The sequence below is a fragment of the Pipistrellus kuhlii genome, unplaced genomic scaffold, assembly GCF_014108245.1.
Source record: "Pipistrellus kuhlii isolate mPipKuh1 unplaced genomic scaffold, mPipKuh1.p scaffold_m20_p_7, whole genome shotgun sequence".
In the NCBI taxonomy this organism is placed as follows: domain Eukaryota; kingdom Metazoa; phylum Chordata; class Mammalia; order Chiroptera; family Vespertilionidae; genus Pipistrellus; species Pipistrellus kuhlii.
In genome coordinates this window covers 22693185-22713568 of record NW_023425573.1, presented here as the reverse complement: position 1 = coordinate 22713568, position 20384 = coordinate 22693185, and the positions used below count along the sequence as shown (strand labels likewise).

Here is a 20384-nt window from a genome sequence, read left to right as displayed (position 1 = left end):
TAAAAAATCTGTATCTAAATGTATTTGTCCATTTATTTTAATACACTGGGAATTTTTCCTTTAAGCACACATCTCCTTTGAAATCTTATTTAAACCAATAATTTGCCTAGATTAGTATTCTCAGTCCTGCTGCACGTTAGAATATTCTGAGGCGCTTTCACAATCTGCTCATGTCCAGAGCCTTCCTTCTGACAAATCAGAATCACAGGGGGACCCTGATGTGGGCATCAGTGAAGAAGCCCCAGGGGTTCTAAGGCACAGCCAGAGATGAGAGAGCTTGTGGCCGAGACCTTCCCAATCCATCAAGGGGGTAGAAGATAAGTAAGGTGTCTTTAATTCATGGTGCCAGGCGACAGGAAACCAGAGCTTCAGTCACCCCTTGCCATTATTGGTGTGGATTTGCTCAAATTCCAGCCATTCAGGTATCCATTTTTATATCTGTAATCGAGCTGAGATTACAGATTTCTTACGCTCCCTAGTCCTGCCCTCGGACCATCTTAGAGTCTGCCAGCCAGACTTGAACTTCGTGATTTCCCGCATGCAGTTAATTTAATGATTTTTTGGTATTTTCATTCAAAAGTTTCACATAAAATTTTCAAGTTTTGTATGGAAATTAGGAGACACCAAAAAATACCACCATCCATGAAAATGAGACTTCCCTTCTCCACCTGCAAATTCTAGGTCTATAAGCACATGTTGTGTTACCTTGAAAGATGATAACGGTCAGCAAATGCTTCAGGAAGAAATTTATTCTCACCCTGTGGGCCACGAGCTCCTTTGGGGCCCGGAGGGCCTGGAGTTCCCTCATCTCCCTTTACTGTGTATGCATCATAATATTCTGTCTTAAAGGAAAAAGAAATGAAGAAAATGAAAGAATAACTATTTATGGACATTCACCAAATGCAATGACTTCAGTTTCTTCTTTTTAGCTAAAATGATACTTCCCTCATTTTTCTCAATTCATAGGCTTATGTGCTAGCAGAAATAGGGTAGTTATGTATATGGCATGGATAAATCTACACTAATAAAAGAGAAACATGCAAAATGACCGTTACTTTGCTATCCCTGCCAGCCAATCAGGAGTGAGTATGCAAATTATGATGGCAGCTCGGCCCCCCAGCCCCTCCAGGCCTCTGGCAGCATGAATGCAGGCACAGAGTGGCCAGGCAGGATGGGAAGCCTGCTATGAGGGGGAGGTCGGGGGATGGAGGGAGCTACAGGAGCAGAGCTCCACCAAGAATGAAGATTGAAGGCTGCACAGAGCGAAGGCCTTGGTCCCAGGTACTGGAGGAAAACCGGTGCTGGCAGCCAGGGGAAGGAAGGCCTATTGCATGAATCTCTTCATGCAATGGGCCTCTAGTTATTTATTTATTTCTTAAAATGTATTTTTTATTGATTTTTTTACAGAGAAGAAGAGAGAGGATAGAGAGTTAGAAACATCGATGAGGGAAAATCATCAATCAGCTGCCTCTTGCACACCCGCTACTGGGGATGTGCCCACAACCAAGGTACGTGTCCTTGACTGGAATCAAACCCGGGATCCTTCAGTCTGCAGGCTGACTCTCTATCCACTGAGCCAAACCGGTTTTGGCAGGCCTCTAGTTTAAAGATAAAAGTTGATATTTCTGGTATGGCACTATATATTTCATTTATATTTATACATACATCCATACAGGCAGATATATCTATGTATGTGGTATGTGTAACTATGTACACAGATATTAAAGTTTCACAAAATAGTGATTTACCTTATGAATTTGATCAACTTTGATATTTTTATTGTTCTATTTCACTTTTTGAAAATGCTTATCCTAATGCATTGAATGTATTTTTTTCTCAGACCTACACATCAAACAGTACTCTATTGACTGTTTCTTTAAATTTCAGGACACCATTGACCTACAATAAGTACTACTGTTTCTGACATACTCTATGGACCTACTTCTGGTCTCTTTAACCAACTACTTCCTAAGCAGTTTCCTCTGATGGTAGTAGATGCTGCAGTTATATACAGTTGAGCATGAGAAAATACGGACCAAGATAAATTGCTTAGACTTCCTCTAAAGTACAATTGTAAAAGTAGATTTTACTTAGAATTCAGTCCATCTATCTTGAAGAGAAGATGAAAATGTAAAAGGTTTTCAAAACCTCTGTTTTTTTCATATTTTACATGGGGAAATTCTTTATTAACTTGTTTAAAGATGAAGTAACAAGAACTTTGTGGTTAAATAATAACTAGAAAATAACAAAAAGGAATGCATAATAATAGCAATTATAATAATAATAATGTAATAATCTCTTTTGTAAAATCCACAATGACTTCTTTGTGCCTGCTAAGTGTTGGATAAAAGCTTTCACAAAATAGCCCGTTTCATCTTCCCAGCAACACCACAAAAGTGTTTTGGGACTTCTCATGTTTGAATCATTTGCTTGTAGAATAAAGATGCAGGTTTCCAGGACCCTCCTCCAGTTACTGAGTTAAATTACTTGGTCTGAGGGGTCTGAGAACTGCATTTGCAATAGGACAGCTCCTCTCCCCATGACTCTCGTACCACAGACTGTCCTGTCAGTGAAGAAATGGCGGCCCTGCTCAGCATATTGCATGTAAGGACCACCGTTTTTGGAGAAAGGAGAGGAATGAATATCAGGACTCAGAGCCTGGCTCCCTTTTATTCCTTTCCTTAAGCTGCAGGATTACAGAATATAGAATGGGGCCACCTTGCAGCCAGAAGCTGACAGCCATCACATCCATGTCCTCCCTGCAAGAAAGAGGTGGCCTTCTGAGATGGAGCTTGGGCTGGGTGATTGGTGTTTGCTGGCCCTGCATGAAACCTGGCTGAGTTTTTCCTGCAGCCTGAATGTGCACTTGTCATGACTAGCTGGAGTGGGTGGAGCTGGCTCCCTGAACCCTGGGTGGCCAGCTGTCCTCCTACTCTATTCAGGATGCAGGATCCCCCTGGTCCAAATCTGATCCTTCTCCACAGCCCAGGATGGGTACTATTGGTTCATATCAAAGACCAAAGAACCAAGTAGAAGTATTTGTCCATTGTCAAATAATAACAATAGCTATTGTTTTGCCTGGGTTTGATAAAAAAGTAAATACTATGATTCTATCATAACCATTAATGAGAGACCCAGATTCAAAATTTCCTTGATCAAATATGACATTGTCTTTAATGATACTTACTGGGCCACGAAATCCTGGAGGGCCAATGTCCCCTTTCCATCCCTATGTCAAAAAACAATTACAATTATGGGTACATTCAACAAAAGTATTTACACATTTGGTAGATTTAAAAAGCAAAATGCATAGGGAAACAATAAATCAATGCTCAAAGTAATGTTATTTCTATGTAATATACAAACCAAGTTACAGTGAGAGGGACATTGACTTTAGAGTATTTTCCTGGAGGGCTGTAGCTGGGTAAAGAGTTGTATCAGCAAGGTTCTGCAGTGGTGGTTATTCTGGTGGTTCTCCAGATTTCTTTCATGCTACTCCCTTCAAAGGGTGTCCGCATGCATTGTCCACTCCGCAGTTCTCTCCCAGATTAGTGGAACTGGATCACCAGGCTATGGGTTGTATGCAGTTCCCAGAATCCCAATGGTAACCAACCCCCTTTCCTATCTACTGAAGAGGGCATTTCAAATTCTAGGAAGTGGTATTATTAGAGGATAAACGTTGAATTTGCACATATACCTACATATGAAAATTATTTGAATATGTCTGCAACATGTGGTCAGAAAGAAACAATGTGGAATACACTTCACAACTAATTGATGATGACTTTTCAGTGTGTAACGGCCCAGCTTGAGTCTCATGGAGCCGCCTATCCTTATGCTTGACCTCCAATGACCCGAAACGTCCCACAATCCCAGGCCTTTTCCAGGTCCTTCCTTGTGGGGAGCTGAAATCTCACTGGTCCTAAGCTTCTACTACATAGAATAAATTTAATACCTTTTCAACTAGAAAGACCTTCAAGTGTTTAAGTAAAGTTGCTACATTTCTCACTTCTTATTAAGTATACTAAGGTATTTTAAAGAACACTGTTTGCAACTTCTTGTACCTAGTTACAGAGTGAGGGGAAGAAAGTGGGCAAAACCCAACCAATTGAAAAAGGCTGAAGGTAGAACCCGAGGAAGGGGCTTACCTTAATGCCATCTTCGCCCCTTAACCCAGGGAAGCCTCTGCTGCCTTTGGGTCCCTAAAGAACAGAGCGAAGAAAATGGGTCAGAAGGCACATGAATCAATTTCTTCTGTTTGAATTTCTTTTTGGAAAAAGAAAACGTGCTCAGTTGATCTCTCTTTGAAGTGTAAAATTATGATTCTCAAATGCAATTTTTAAAAACTACATGTTTTTTGGTTAATTTGTAACTACTAAGTGACTCTTATGACAAAATCCTTCTGTATCTAAAAGGATTGATATTTTCACTATGTCAGCAGGTAAACCATGCCTGTACCTCAGTGCCAGGGAACCCCGGGGCCCCGTCTTTTCCAGGTTTCCCCTAAAAAAACAAACAAAAACAAAAACATGCAATCTAGTAAGTGTGGATAATATTAATAAACATGGAAAACTTAAATGAGATCATCACCTCCTCTCAACCTTGGGCAAGAAAGCTTGACTGATGCTTCCCTCCCCGTTATAGAAGGACAAATATTAATCACAGAACACGCAAACATTTCCTCTTGCAGGGAAGGCAGAGACCAATGGGAATGAGAAATAAGGAAGAAAGAGAGGAAGTTAAAAGCTAAGCTTAAATTGATACTGTCCATCCAAGTTTGGAAGGAAAATCAAGCAAGCACTGAGCTGAGAGGTAGACAAGAAAACCCTAAAAGTGGAAGGTTTCACAGTCAATTTATTTATTTGAAGTGCTGCCAGTTCCATGAATTCCAGACGTGCCTATGTTTAAATATATGTATAAAAAGTGTGTTGCAATGTCCAAACAGATAGGGCTCTTGGATGAACTATTACGGTATTTACCCTCCATGATAGAATTAAACATTACACTGGGTCAATATTTCTTCTTAGAAAAAAAACCAAAAAACCAAAAAACACTTTCCCCAGTATACACTTTTGAGAGTTTTAAAATAATATGTACATGTATTTAAATCTTTTCAAAATAGAGCTGGGTGAGAGAGGGCCCTGTTGCTCTGTCTTCCCAGTATTTCACTTCCCATCACAGTGTGCCCAGCGGTGTGTGGAGCTGTCCTCTCTCTGTGTGGTTCTGATGGGACTGTCAGCCACAGGAACCCTCTGCCCCACTGGCCTGGCCAATCATAGTATCTTTTATTCCTGAACATGGTCACTTTTCCAGAATTAAACACATGGCCCAAGCTGAGCCAATCAGAGTGATTCTGTGGGATTTTATAAATGGACACACTCTTTCTCCTTGATGCTATTAACCTGTAGTTGTCTGTTGCTACACGTTGCTCATTCTTGTTGCCCCCTCCGTAGAAGATCATGTGGTAAAGAAGAGAATGAGGCAAACACACAGAGAGGAGCAGAAGAGAAATGGAAAGAATCCTGCCCATGTTGTTTCAGTCTCTGGAGTCCTTGAACTTCTCAGATACTTAAACAAGTAAATTTCATTTTCCAAACCTTTAAACATTAAAAAAAAAAATCTAAGCTAGATTGAGTTGGCCATCTTATACTTGCCACCTAAAGAATACTAAATGCTGCCCAATAGAGGTGGCATATGACAATGACTTTTTTAGTTTACCTGTGATCCAGGTTCTCCAGGGGCACCTTTTTCTGATCCATAAGAGTCTCCTGGTGGTCCCTGTATTAATGAGAGTTATGCCAAGTTTTACAAATTGTTGATTTTTTACTCACATTGATTTTTATTCACCTGTTCCCTTCTGATTATTCTGCTACATTTAAAAATGTTGAAAGGATGGGGTCATCTAAGAGGGAAGTCTTATTTATAAGTATTAATTAAAAAACAGATGTTAAAAAAACAGATACTGAAAATAAATTGTAAGATGGGTGAAACAGTGCTAGGATTTCAGCTAGAAGTGGCCATGAAATAATTTCTATGTTCATGAATTCAGTGGTAAAATACTATTGATCTTTAGCTAATCTTAAGATTTGACATCGAAATGTTCACTAAGGTTTTAGTTTGTGTTTCAAAGGAACAACATGACTCTAAATGACCTACTCTGGGTCCAGGAGGTCCGGGTTGGCCAATGGTGCCCTTGTCTCCCTTCTCCCCTTTGAGTTCCTGCCACAAAAACAATTTAAGGTCATTACAAACAGATCAAACAAGATTTTACTGCTTATACTTGGAAAAGTCCTCTATCTGTTCAATACAATGGATTTACAGAATACCTACTTCCTGTTAACACGACACATTATCATTTTTTCACATTTTGAGTTTTATTCCTATGAGCCCACTGAAGTCATATACTATCTTTTAAAAGAAAGTATCTTTTTTTTTAAATTAAACTAATCTGAATTCCTGAATCAGCTTTCTATAAGCACAATCACATCATTTCTAATATGTTTTACCTTCATTTTTAATATATTGAAAGTATTTTTAATTGCGATCAATTATTTTCTGAGTAAATGTTACAATGAGAATTTTATTTATTAATCACATTTGTTTTTGCTTTTATAATGTTTTATTTATTATATTTTTTTCCAATGTGCATCTTTTCTCGAGGGCATCATTTCTTTCAAACTTATTTCCCCACCCTGGGTGATATCTTCTATCATAGATTTAGATTTTTGTCAGGATAAGGTATTTTTTTCCTATCAATTTTCAGCCAATAAAGTTTTTACATTTATTAATTTTATTTTTATTACCTCTGGAAGATTTAGCTTTTTTCCTTTAGGTCAATTCCACCCTTTTCCCCTTAGTCTTTGATGTGAATTTTTTTTTTTTGGTCATATTACATTTTACTATGTTTTGCTTTAACTTTTGTTTTGAAAATTTCTATTATTAATAATTATATTGAAGAGTGATGGCTAAGAGGTTTCTCTTTGGTGTAATGCAAATGTTCTATAATTAAGTGTGATAATAGTTGAAAATTTTATGAATATACTAAAAGCCATTGAATTATACACTAAATATCAATAAGTCATTTTATGGTCTGTGAATTGTATTTAATACAGTTGTTAAAATACATTATTACTAAAATCCATGAATTTAATAAAGAAGATGAATTTTATGGCATGTGAATTATATCTCAATCAAGCTTTTATTAAAACACAATTAATTATAAGTTTATAAGATAAGAGTGTGTTATGTTCATTTCTTAGTTAATACACTAGAAAATTGTTATCTACCTCCTTGCTTCTCTATCCCCCCTTCCCAGACATTCTAGGATCAACCTAGGGTCAGGATTAGTGTATAATATTGTGATGCACTTCTGAGTATTTGATTCAGCTCTGTACTCAGAAACCAAATGTTAATGTCCAAATACAAGACTATAGCATCCTTGGAGAAGAATGGGGCCCAAATTATCCTTGGGATTATGATGGCAGGATAAAAATGTCCCTTATAATTATCAATATCTTTAGGTTTGCCCATCAAGTTGGCTCAGAGCTGCATACCCAATTTGTAATAATTTATTCAAAAATACTCACTAAATACCCACTCTGTGTTAGTGACAATGAGAAAGACTGAGAGTAAAGGTTGAGCCAGATTTCACATTTTCCGGTTCATGAGTATAAAATAGGGAAGGAATAAAACCTTGAGACTCATTAAGGCTGAGAGGATTGGGCTGAGCAGGGATTAGGTGATATATATATATATGAGAAATGGAAAGGCAGAACCCTAATAATAAAAATGAAGAGTTACCGTTCTGTTATCTGGGCCAGTCAGCGTCACAATAACAGTTCCCGGTGGTCCAGGAGGTCCTATTAATCCTTTCACACCCTAAAGATAAATATACTCAAGAATTAAAGACTAAACCACATTATCTTTACTATGTTTGAGAGAGCTACTTTTCCCCATTAGTGCTTGTAGGAAAACAGAAAACAAAAGTTTAAGAGACAACAAATGCATTCATTTCAGTGTGACTTACTGAATAAAATGTATAGTTAATTGTTATGGAACTTCAAATATCTTGCCCACAAATAAACCATAGTATTTAAATTACCCGTTCTCCTTTTTGTCCAATCACATTATCACCCATGTGACCCTGTAAGAAATACAAAACCAAATTATTTTTTTTAAAGGAATATGAATACATTTTCTAAACCCTTTGAAGTTCTAATACTTGTAACTGAACACTTATATTTTAACTTTTCCCTATAGGGTCATAATTGTCATTTTATTTAATCTTGGAATATGTGTTATTTTTAAAATTAAAATATAGTTGATATGTAATATTATATGTTTCAGGTGTACAACATAGTGACTCTACATTTATATACCTTACAAAGTAATCACCACAATAAATCTAGAACCATCTGTCATCATACAAAATTGTTGATTTACTGACTCTGTACACTAGTCCCCATATCTTTATAACAAGAAGTTTGTACCTTATATTCCCCTCTACTGTTTTCACCCTCATCCCACCCCTCTAGCAACGCTTAGTTTGTTCTCTGTATCTGTGAGTCCGTTTTGTTTGTTTGTTCGTTTGTTTTGTTTTTTAGATTCTGCATATAAGTGAAATCATACAGTATTTGTCTTTCTCTGTCTGGCTTACTTCACAAAGCATAAACCCTTCAGGTCCATCCATGTTGTTGCAAATGAAGAGATTTTATTCCTTTTTATTGATGAATAATATTCCATTTATCTGCTCTTCTTTATCCACTTATCTATATATGGACACCTATGTTGCTTCCATATCTTGGCTATTATAAATAATGTTGCAATGGGGTACATATATTTATTTATTTAGTGTCCCCCCACCCCCTTCAGATAAATGCCCAGAACTAGAATTGCTGAATCACATGGGTAGCTCTATTTTTAATTTTTTAGGAACCTCAATTCTATAATACCTACACATACCTGCATTCCTACCAATAGTGCACAAGGGTTTCTATCTGTCCACATCCTCAACAACATTTGTTATTTATTGATTTAAAAAAAAAAATAATACCGGTAGCTGTATTGAGCCATGTGTGGAATCAGACTGGGTTTGCCTTTCTCATTGGGTAGAATGTTATGGCTGATATGACCTATGAACTGTAATTTACCTTAAGTCCTGGAGACCCCATGGTTCCTGGCAAACCCTAAAAAAATCCACAAATTATAATTACAGTGAGAAATGCACCAAGCCAGAAAACTGTTTAAATGTTTTAGCTGTAACTCTTTCATTAGTTTATAGTGTCTATAGCAATGGCGACTTAGTACTCACAAAGAATCCCGGAGGGCCAGGTGGGCCCACAGGTCCAGGAAAACCTGGGAGGCCCGGCAAACCCTTCAAATTAAGAGACAAATAAGAAGAGTAAATGTACTTCTTACCTACAGACAAAGCCCATTAAAGTATTTTAATAAGAGCTGAGGAGCATGACGCCTTGCATTTATGGCTGAGTTTAAGGAAAATTCAGTTATCTACCATCATGCAAATTTTATAATAGAGCTATTACTTAGCATCACTGTTTTAAATTGTGTTCAGTGTGTGATATAAGTCTAGACTTGAGTTTTATCAAAGAGAGAGGGAGAGAGAGAGAGAGTGAGTGAGAGAGAGAGAGAGAGAGAGAGAGAGAGAGAGGAGGACACCCAGACAGGAGAAAATGGAGAGGGGGCACTGAGGGCGGTAGGACTGCTCTCTGAAGTGCTTGTACCTGGACTCCTGGAGCTCCTGGCAGCCCTGGATCCCCTTTTCCATCATATTCTATATCTTCTCCTTCAGCGGGAGCACCCTTGAAAATGAAGTTCATTGAACATAATCAATGTTATATCTTTAAAACCCCTTTGCATGCTCATTCAAGGTCATGCCACTATAAGGATAAAAGTACTTTCCAGTGTGAATGAAAAAGGGGCTACGTAATCAATCTGATAGGCTCAGTGACCAAAAGTAACCACACAGGATGGTCTGTTCACCAATTCTGAACTGGGCAGGTCACCTCCCAGGCCTATAGCCTCCTTAGCAAAGGTCAGTTTTTACCTTAAGTGAACCCTGTCCCTGTTCTTATGCATCTAAGATGATTTAGCTTTGAAATCTCAGTCATTTCCTTTTCTAGACCCCCAAAAGCACAAATTCTGACACTAGAACGTGAGATCATAAGCCCCTCATTGTCATCCTGTTGCCCAATACCATCTCCATGTGCTATAGGTGTTAACTCTCCTGTCCCCATCCATGGGAAAGAAGTTTCTCTATTTCACTTTGTGTCCAATCCTAGAGATTCCCTTGCTTTGCTTTTCCCCACTCTCTTAATGTACCACCAAGGGATTCATGTACCTTTCCTATGTCTCCTCCCTTTATTCTAAATTCATAAAAGAAACTGCAAAACTGTTTCTCTGCAGCATTTTTCTCAATCCTTTGAGAGCTTGCTATGGCATGTCCTCAAAAATTTGGCTCAAACTCTCACAAAACTTGTTTATAGGTTTGGATGTTCTTTCATTGATACTAGGGTATATACTTAGAGATGTGGCTTAGTTGTCTCATTTTGAAGAATTCAAAGCATTTCATAGTTTCTAAAATTAACAATTTACTGTGCAAGGAAGGGAAGAAGACACAATGATGATAAGAGGTTTCCCAAGATACCAGAATTGGTGGCAATTCTGGATGTGGAACGTGGGTCCTAGCCTCGAGGGCAGCTCTTTTCTCCCGGACTCTATTTCCTTAAAGGATGACAAGAAACTTGTATCCTTATGAGGAGAGATAGAAGAAGTTATTCAATAGAAATAAATACCATGTCCCAAGTATTATGGATTCTGTATTAATGATGCAATCTCATTTGTAATTTTTATATCTCACTACTTAATAGAAGTCTCTTTCATATGTACAATTAGAGATGTTCAATAATTACATACCACAAATGTCTTACCTTTTCTCCTTTTAAGCCAATGGCACCCTAGGAAAGAAAGTGGCATATTAACCACTAGACACAAATCAAGTGAACAACATCCCAATTCTCCCTCTATTCTACTTTCTGCCTCCACTGTGTACTCCTTGCTGCCTTTACAACATGCTCAAGTCACTCTCATTTAGACAGAGTCCACCCTAAATCTTCCCCTGCCTCCGCAGTACTGCCCTTCTCTTCATGTCATCTGCACACCTCCTGTTCTGTTCATCTCTGACTCATTCTTCAGTTCCACAGCTATCACCTGCCTCTCTTTCTTGCTAAGTTCTGCCATGACTTTGACATTGCTAAAGTCAATTACAAAATGTCAGTTTCTCTCTTACTGGAATTCTCAGCATTAGGTAGCAGTCTGTCTGTCACTGTCCTCTACTAAAACATGTCTTTCCTGCCCTTCCATCATACATTCCTCCTGGTTTCCTTCTACCACCAGGGTTATGCCTCCTTCACAGGCTTATTCTCCTTGACCTGGAGGTTACGTGTTGGAGCTCTTTAAGTCCTGTGCTAAGCCACCCTCTTACCCCATACTCTCACTCTTTGAGTTACTCTCTCCCAGTCTTTCCTCTACTTACTACTCAGCTCCACTGTATTCCTTTGAAGCATAAAAAAGTCTAACACGTAAACCTGAACTCATAAGTCATTTGTTCATTCATTCCCTAACTATCAGTTTAGTGTTTACTAATACTCTTGGCTGCACCAGACATCCCCATGATGGGTTTCAATACATGGCCATTCTGGACTAAATCACTTACATTTCACTTTATGTTTCTGATGAGAGTTAGAAATGAAAACCTACCGGGAACCCTGGGTAGCCTGGTGTCCCTGGAAATCCTGGGAATCCTTGCTCACCCTGGAAGAAAGACCGTACAAAACTTGTCATCCTTCTTACTTGATCTAAACCAGCCTGTTGAGGTATTTTCCCTGTTTTTCTCTTCCAACTCTGCAATGGTAAAGCTAGACAAAGTCACCGAAGTTCCTTATGGTCTGAAGGTCAGAAAATCATTGTCTTAATTGAAAACAGTATTAAAATCTATTGTTTCTCAAACTGTGCATAAATGGCGAAAGCTTAATTGTGCCAAGAACTTTTGAATTGCTGTTTCCTCAAAACCTCAGTGATTAGTTCTTTCTTGGTCACCACTCTGGGAAGAAGAGCGGGCAGTCAGGAAACGAAGGAGACGAATGAACCTAAAAAAGCTCAGTCCTCCTTCTCCAAAGACATACCTTGCATTCCCAGCTTGAAATCTGATTTATATACACTCACAATCTCAAATGAAAAGGACTCATTATCTTTCTGTGAACAACTAGGAAAGCACTTCTTCCAAAGACAATCAGAAACCAAGGCATAGGAAAAAAGGAAACAGGTAGGTTCCTGGTTCAAACATCACATTTCTGCCCTGAAGACAAGTACCATTGGTTTTGGTTAAAAGAATGTTTCCAGAAAAGTCTAGCCTACCTCATTGCTACTTCATCTTGATTGGCTCATTCAGCAAAACATGGACTGACCAAGTCCTGTGTAAGAAGCACATACCTTAGAACCGTTGCATCCTGGTAAGCCAGCAGGACCGTAAGGTCCGGGATAGCCGGGGCTGCCCTGCAAACAGAGGAAGTTTCAAAAAGAAGCAGCAACCAGGCCCAGGGACCAGGTGGAAAGAGCAAGGAAGTCAATGTGAGGGAAATGAGGAGCTAATTTAGATAGTTGTTTAAATATAAGTGATTATTAAATATTTAAGTAGTAAATGTGGTCATTTTAGAAAATAATTTAAACAGAAATAACAAATAAAATGGGCTAATTAAAACAAAGAATTGTCAAGGGAGGTACAGATATTGAAAATAAAACAAAAGGCCTTTCTATATAACACAAAATCCCCTAACTTGCTATTTTAAGCTGGGGAAAGGAAAGGAAATAGAAGAGGGAAATGTGCACAGAGGTAACTATTTTATAATTATATGTTATTCAACAGTTGTTCTATTCTATTCTTTCTGTTCTATTCTATTTTTCTATTCTAGTCTAATCTTCTGCTTTATTCTTCTATTCTATTATTCTACTCTAGTCTATTCTAGTTTTTCAAGAAATACAATTTGATTTGTATGATCTACCAATCCACACTAATATATTATGCTATTCTATTGTGTCATTTTCATCATGTAGCAAATTTATCAATACCTATTTCCTTGTGCTACTGATTTTACATCTATATTAAAATGAGCTCACTTTTTACTTTTTCAGTTACACATTTCCCCCATTACTTACTGGAAGTCCAGGAGGCCCTGAAAATCCTGGTAATCCAGTTATTCCCTGAAGGCATAGAAAAGGGAAGGGTGGCAAGAAAAACATTTGAAATGTTCAACTTATAAACAGAAAATTATTTACCATTTCAATAGCCCCCTCCTGCAACTATAATTTGGAATGGCTAAAAACTATTTAAAACACAAAAAAAGGTTTGTCAAACTTTTGTAAATCTTATATTTATATCAATTTTAAAAAGAGATGAATACAATTGTTTAAGAGTTTTGGGGGGAGACTTTAAAGGTGTAAATTGATTAGAGTCCAGTGCTCCAATCTTCCATGAACACCAATACATGCATGTATACAGATTGGTGTTATCAATGCCCAGTCCAGACACAAACATCACTTTGGATGGTTCCCTCATGCCTTTTCCATCTGTTAGCACCAACCCCACACAGTCACCACTATCTTGGCTTGTACCATTATAAATTTGCCTGTTCTTGAACTTCATTTATAGAAGTGCACCATAAACAATATACTCCTTCATGACATTTGTATAACTTCTACACTGCAGTGGTTTAAAAAAAATAATTCATTAAGCAATCAGGTTGGACTACTAACCCTTACACCTTTGGGACCAGTGAGTCCTGGAAGTCCTGGAGCGCCCTAGATCCAAGTGGAAAACAAAAGTAAACACCAAGATAATTATTTACCCCTACCTCTCCCCCCCCCCAAAAAAAAACACCCCATAAATGAAAGGTCCCAGTTTTATTGACATACCAAAGAGTTTTGCTCTTGTGATTATTTCATCGTGAACATGGCTCACTTACTTGCTTGTTTCATTGGAGCTAAAATATTTACCAGTAAGGACAGACAGAGAAAGTTTCATTCAAACCCTTGCAACTCAAAGTAAGGATGTAAACATTAGCATCACCTGGGAGCTTGTTAGAAAAGCAGAATCTCAGGGCCCCCCGCCTCCCAGACCTATTGATTGGGATTTTGCCTCTCAACAAGATGCAGTGATGATTCCTGTTCACATCAGTATCTGACAAGTTCTGTGGTGAACCCGCCCTGGAGCTGACAGCTGCTGGGGTCTGATAAGAATGAGCGGTTGCAAAGATGGTTGAGGACAACAGCCAATGTTTCTGTGCATGAGAAATACTTCATTCACAAAATGAACCTGCCATGAGAAGATAGTCAGCCAAGGAAGAACTGCCTGAATCAGAGATAAGCTTGCTTTGGGCACACAATGAGCACAGTTTTGAGGCCCTGTTTCTTAGAGAATAATCACCTTAAGTGGATACTATTTTAACTAGACCACTGGGTGGGAAAGTTCCATTGTCCAAAAGCTGTTTTCATCATTCCTGAGAGTTTCAGTATTTTTTGTTTTGTTTTGTTTTGTTATTTTGTGAAAGGGGTGACAGAGTCTTCTAAGATTGGATGGTCAAGGCAAAAGTCAGCCTTTCCTGGATGAGGTGACATTCCAGGCTATGTGACCATGCCCCCTTTTTGGCAGGATGATATCTTGTGTTTGCAGAAGGCAGAGGATGGACTTGCAAGTTTTATTTCCTCGTTTTAAATATTCTCATGCAACACAATATTTAAAAGTAAGGTAGGAAGTTTATACATTTGAAAAATCTTTTGGTCAGGTTTTGATATCTTTGTTTGCCTTTGATCAAATGATCTTGTGTGCCCACATTTATAAGCTGTGCTTTAAAATATGAACTCCATGTTAACGTGGCACAGGGCCTTCTGAATTAGCTTTACAGAATCCTTGCACATCATTGAACTCTGAGCACCATGTGTTCAGAACCTTCATTTTAATTTATTGGTAGCATCACTAAAGAATGCTGAGAGAAACGAGCAGGGTATAGAGAACAAAATGAAAAAGAATGAGTTAGAATTTAGTTGATCTGATGTACAGGGTTGAAATGGCAAATTCATTCTACCAGCCAAACAGAAGAAAATGTGAAGTCACACCTGAAGGGAGGCCATAGAATGTTTCCAAATTCAGACATAGGATGTCCAGAATCCAATTGACTTTTCCAAAATTAGGATCACAAGAAGGAGAAATGGAGAAACAATGAATACATGAATGGGATAGACAGGAAATGGCAGAATTTCTGGAGAACAAGCCAACTTTGCATTTTTACTTGGGAACTACAGGTGTGGTTTTAGCTTCTTTGGTTAAGGAGTTTGATGCTGGCATTGTATAAAAGCAGCCACCTGTTGGCTGTGTGACCAAGGACAAATTACTTAAGTGCTCTGAGTGTTGGTTTCCTCATCCATAAAATGGAGACAATAATGAGAACTAAGTTATGAGTCTCCATCCTGATTTCTGGAACCACTGAGAGGTATAAATGTGGTGCAGTTAGGAATACACAGTCCAGTGCCTGACACAGAGTAAATTTTCAGTAAATATTGCTTCTGATGACCATGTCAATATCCTAAACAATATTTATGAAATTTAAAAAAAAACTGTGTGGAGATCAATTTTGATTGTCTTTCATAACTTACTGGTTAGTTCATCGTTTGCTGGAGGCCAGCAGTCAGGGTTGTGACTATGGGAGTGTGTGAGAGCCCAGGCTTATGTCTGACTAATGTCCAGGACAGGAAAGAGCCATCAGCATTCTAGTAGTTATGAGTTCTTTAGCAAATCCTCTAGGGCACTGATTTAAACAAAAGCCCTTTGTTTTATCATAGACTTTAGGATAAAAACGTGTGACCAGTGGGAAAGGCAGTAGGCTCTGGTCAGAATGTAGGGCCCCTGATGCTTAAGGAAAGAGTTGAGAAAAAGGAACCCAAGGAAGACAGGAAGAGCGGTCAGCAAGAAGAGAGTCAGAAACAAAAACTGAGTTTCAAGGAGAAGAGAGCAATCCACTCCGTGATCTTTGAGACAAAGCAGAGGGGTTCAGATCAGACAGAGACACAGAAGAATCCATTGGCACTGGTGACTTGGAGTCATGGGTGATTTCTGCAAGAGTGTTGTCAGGAGAGAGGGGGCCGAAGGCAATTATCACTTGCTGAGGAGTGAATGGAGATAAACTATAGCCAGCCTGGTTAGCTATTTTTTTTTTTTTAAAGAAGTTTGACAGAAAGGGAAGACATGGAAAGGATGGCAAGCCTTTGGTCACTGTACTTGTAAGGTCTAGAGGATGTTTATATTAATATGGGGAAATATTGGCATGTTTAAGGACTGAGAGAGAAAGACCGACATCAAAAGGAAAGTTGGAATATCCCAAGACAAAGGAGATATCTCTTGGAATAAGGTTATACTTGTAATCCCAGTGAGCAGGGTACTGTGTGTGTGTGTGTGTGTGTGGTGTGTATGTGTGTGTGGAGGGGGGTGGGGGAAGGGGGAAGGTTGGTCCTGAATGAAAGGTGAAAAGAACTCATCTTTCCATGCAGAAGAGAAGAAAGTAGGATCTGACGCAGATGCAGAAGCTATGTAGATAAGGGAGGAGGAAGTTGAGTAGAGGATTTGAAGATAACGATCATTTGCGATGGTCAGCTAAGATGTGGAATTCTCTCCATGTTTTCAGGAGCCCAGAAAGTAGGCATGAAGAAGGTTGGGTGGGCTGAGTATTCCTCAACCTTTCAGGCTGATGTACCTTGGGTCCCTGTGGTCCAGGTGAGCCTTCAGGACCTGGGAATCCCTTCAGACCAGGAGAACCAGCGGGTCCGGGAAGACCTTTCTCTCCCTATTAAAATCAAAACAAGAGGAGAAACACACAGAACAGAAACTCTTCAATGACATCCATAACCTTAACCATTGCTTTTCCCCATTTATAACTTGATAACGTTTTTTGCATATTCCCCCCCCCCCCCCCTTAGATGTAAACAAAAATCAGCCCTCAGCAGTGAGTGGATCAGTAACTGAAAAGCTGCCGGCTATTAGCATTGTCCATAGGCTTGGCAATGCTGGCCCTTGATCTGTAAGAACATTAGCCCAAATGGCAGAGTTAACTGAGCAGGGAGAGAAAGAAAAATAAAATCCAGAAAGGAGGGGAAACCCAGTTAGAAAGATTGAGGGCAGTAGTGTGTTTGTTGAAAGACAGAGATAGTGAGTACAAGGCGCAGGAATGCTGCTGGGAGTGTGCATAACTGCCCTGTAGCTTGAAAAGAACAACATGCAAGCTGTGCATCTTAGTTCTTTCTTGATTACACAGGAATTCGTAATTCAATATGATATTTGTGCAGGAGAGATGTTAAGGGTGGCATACGTATCAGTGTGAGCTAAATAGTCTTTTTTAGAAAGAGTCAGGTGATATGGAAAAGCTCCTAATAATGAGTGAGGGTAAGTAATTTAGGCCCAATGTGTTACATGGTTCTTTGTCAACAAAGAATCTTCCCATGGAAGTAGATCCTGGAGTTCTCTTCAACAGTAAAAGCCACCAGTTAATCCAGTCAATTTAGTTACATAATTGGCAAATTATATTTTAAAAGAGAAAGAGAGAGAGAGAGAGAGAGAGAGAGAGAGAGAGAGAGAGAGAGAGAGAGGAGAGAGTATACACTCAATAAAATGAGAAATACACTCCTCTCAATACTCAAGTTCCTTCACACATCCTAGATAGCATCTTGAACACAGTAGGGATTCAATACTGCTTCTAGAATGTGAGATTGAATCACAGTTTCCATCATGAATCCGAGTATAATATCGATAGCTTCAGGGGAAAAACCCTAAATCAACTACACATGAATTTTAGAATAATTTAAAATAAATATAATAATAGCTATTATAGTGATCATATAAATTATGATTATTTTGTCTAGAGAGCTTAAAACAATTTTTAAAATACTTTTAAGCAGTTACATTTCAGTATTGTAAGTAAATCATTAGTGTATCTGACGGAAGGGTTTTGTGAACAAAGACACAACTTTAGTTCTGTCTCTGTCTTAATTATCACAGATTGCAAGTTAATGGAGCGAATTAATGAGATTTCACCGCATTCCCTTCCCTACCCCTCGCCCCCCTCCTTGAATTCTGCAATGGAGCCACTTCCCTCTGGTAACATTTGCCTCAAGTAGAATGTTGCTACAGGATCCTTCCACCAGGGGGCGGGCCTGCATCAACGCCACAGGACTTAAAATGGTAGCGTTTCAATGTTTAGTTTATGTCAAAGAGAGTGAATTAAGATATTTCCAGTTCTCTCGTGTTTAGCAAAATTGTAAATAGGGTATACATCAACTCCCCTTTTTGCTAACTTGCCATTTCTCCTTTACAGGCCAAGAGAGTTAAAATAACTGCCTGTATTTACACCAGTTATCTGAAGTTCCTCTCACACCCCTCCCCTTTTTTTTCAGGTTAATTTTTACATACAATTACTTAACATTGGATTTGAGGAATGGAAGAACACACTGCTGATCTTCCTGCCCTTAGTGAAAGAAGAGTGTGAGCTCCAGGATGAGCTCCAAAGAGCAAAGAAGCAGAATTAAGGTTTTATTTTTACCTTCTCCCCTTTGGTACCACTGCAGAAGCACTGGCCTTTGTCCGTGCAGACACAGCCCTAGGAAGAGGGAAAGAGAAAGGGTTCTGGGTAAAAACAGCTTAATAAGTCCCAACTGATTGGGAAAAGCAAACATAGTTTTCTATTCTTAGAGGGTTGAACACTGATTATTAGAAGTGATGAGATGCTGTGGCAATGTATCAATAGAAATAGAGTAGATGTGGGAGAAGCTGTTGCATATGGAAGAACTGTCAGATGAATGAACATCATTCTCATGGTATTTAAGAGTTTTAAGAAATTTATTCATGGAAAAAAGCCAATTGTCTTTTTTTTTTTTTTTTTTTTTAACAATACATAGTTGAACCATATGAAATTGCCATTGTTGTAGGTGGAACGTGGTCCTATGTTGGTAAGTGTCATAAGTTCAGCATAATTAATGTATATGTATGTATTTGAGTACATTAATTGGTAGCATCTTCTGAGGTTGATTCTCAAGTTTTCTTTTCTTGAAATAATTCAAGACGGAGAAAAGATGACTAACACTCATGATGTGTCTTTATAGAGAAAAACAAACTAATTCGCTAATACTAATATCAAAGCATTCTTATTAAAAAACAAAAATTAAACAAATTACTTAATCCTTCCAAGTTATCTCATCTGTAAAAGAAGATGCAGAGCGAGTGCCCTGCACTGAGTAAAATAGTTAATGGAGGCTACCCTTTTCTCTTGTTTTGTTGAAATATCCTGTGCCAAGGGACATACATGCTACTGTGCAACCTTTCCTTCCGACAGGCGGAACTAGCTATTGTCTTCCCAGACATTTCCTCCTGAAGGGGGTTGTCCAGTGCCAGCTAGCTGGTCTTCATTCTAAGACCAAGGGTAAGCAAACTGAGAAGCATTTTGGTGCAACTACAAATGCATTAACTACAAACATTAATAGTACTCTTAGAGTATACTAAATATATTAGTCAATTAAGCAAATATTATGTGTACAGTAAATGAGCACACACACAATTTGTTTGCTTAATATAGTATTGGTTTGAGACTCCAATGGTGCGTGATGCTTATAAATGAAAAGTGCCAATCAAATATATTTTTACAAAGGCAGCAGGCAATTCCAGGAAGGCTGGTCAGCTGTCTCTTGCCCTTTTCTCTTTGTCTCAATTTCTTTTGTGCTCATGAAGGTCCACATATTGCCTGCAGGTCCATATGGCAGAGCGGTTAACAGGAAACTTCCTGGGCCTGAATCCCAGCTCTGCCAAGTCACCTGTTTGACTTTATGTGATCTCTAATGCCTCAGTTTCTGCATCTGAAAATTGGGTCAAATGGGTTAACACTGTTAGAGTACTTAGACAAGTACGTAAGATGTGTCCTGGAACAGACTCATCCCAGAGATGGCACCATAGGGAGCTGCCAATAAACCTTGGTAAATTCACCCTTCTCTTTCTAGTAATGTCTTTACTGTTTTGTCAGTTCTTTACAAATTTATTGTTTCTTTGTCCAAAAGATCTCAAAGTTCCCTGCTCTGGTCGTTTCTTGGTGTCTTCATTCTCCTGTGAAGGCTCCCACACATGTACAAATTTAATAAAATGTGCGTGCTTTTCTCCTGTTAATCTGATTCTGTCGCTTTAATTTTCAGGTCAGCCAGAGATCCTAAGAAGGTCAAGGAAAACTCTTTCCTCCCCCATAGCTGTTTCTGTGGACTACCAATAGTGTGGACTTTTACTAACT

General features: G+C 38.6%; 1 protein-coding gene across 3 annotated transcripts in view; it reads right to left on the bottom strand.

Annotated features, from left to right (window-relative positions):
• The window catches only part of COL4A3 (collagen type IV alpha 3 chain), a 115133-nt gene that overhangs the window by 42876 nt on the left and 51873 nt on the right, over nt 1-20384 (bottom strand). For all 3 annotated transcript variants that reach the window (XR_006740460.1, XM_045575354.1, XM_045575353.1), the window contains exons 2-19: nt 18657-18713; nt 16818-16907; nt 13828-13872; nt 13231-13275; nt 12508-12570; nt 11776-11829; nt 10947-10973; nt 9741-9818; nt 9311-9373; nt 9150-9185; nt 8102-8143; nt 7801-7878; nt 6157-6219; nt 5719-5778; nt 4459-4503; nt 4149-4202; nt 3188-3229; nt 758-842 (exon numbers count right to left, since the gene is read on the bottom strand). Coding sequence is in view for 2 of the 3 variants with exons in the window: in XM_045575354.1 (XP_045431310.1) it covers nt 758-842; nt 3188-3229; nt 4149-4202; nt 4459-4503; nt 5719-5778; nt 6157-6219; nt 7801-7878; nt 8102-8143; nt 9150-9185; nt 9311-9373; nt 9741-9818; nt 10947-10973; nt 11776-11829; nt 12508-12570; nt 13231-13275; nt 13828-13872; nt 16818-16907; nt 18657-18713 (1027 nt within the window). In the remaining variant the exon portion in view is untranslated. The remainder of the gene's footprint in view (nt 1-757; nt 843-3187; nt 3230-4148; nt 4203-4458; nt 4504-5718; nt 5779-6156; nt 6220-7800; nt 7879-8101; nt 8144-9149; nt 9186-9310; nt 9374-9740; nt 9819-10946; nt 10974-11775; nt 11830-12507; nt 12571-13230; nt 13276-13827; nt 13873-16817; nt 16908-18656; nt 18714-20384) is intronic.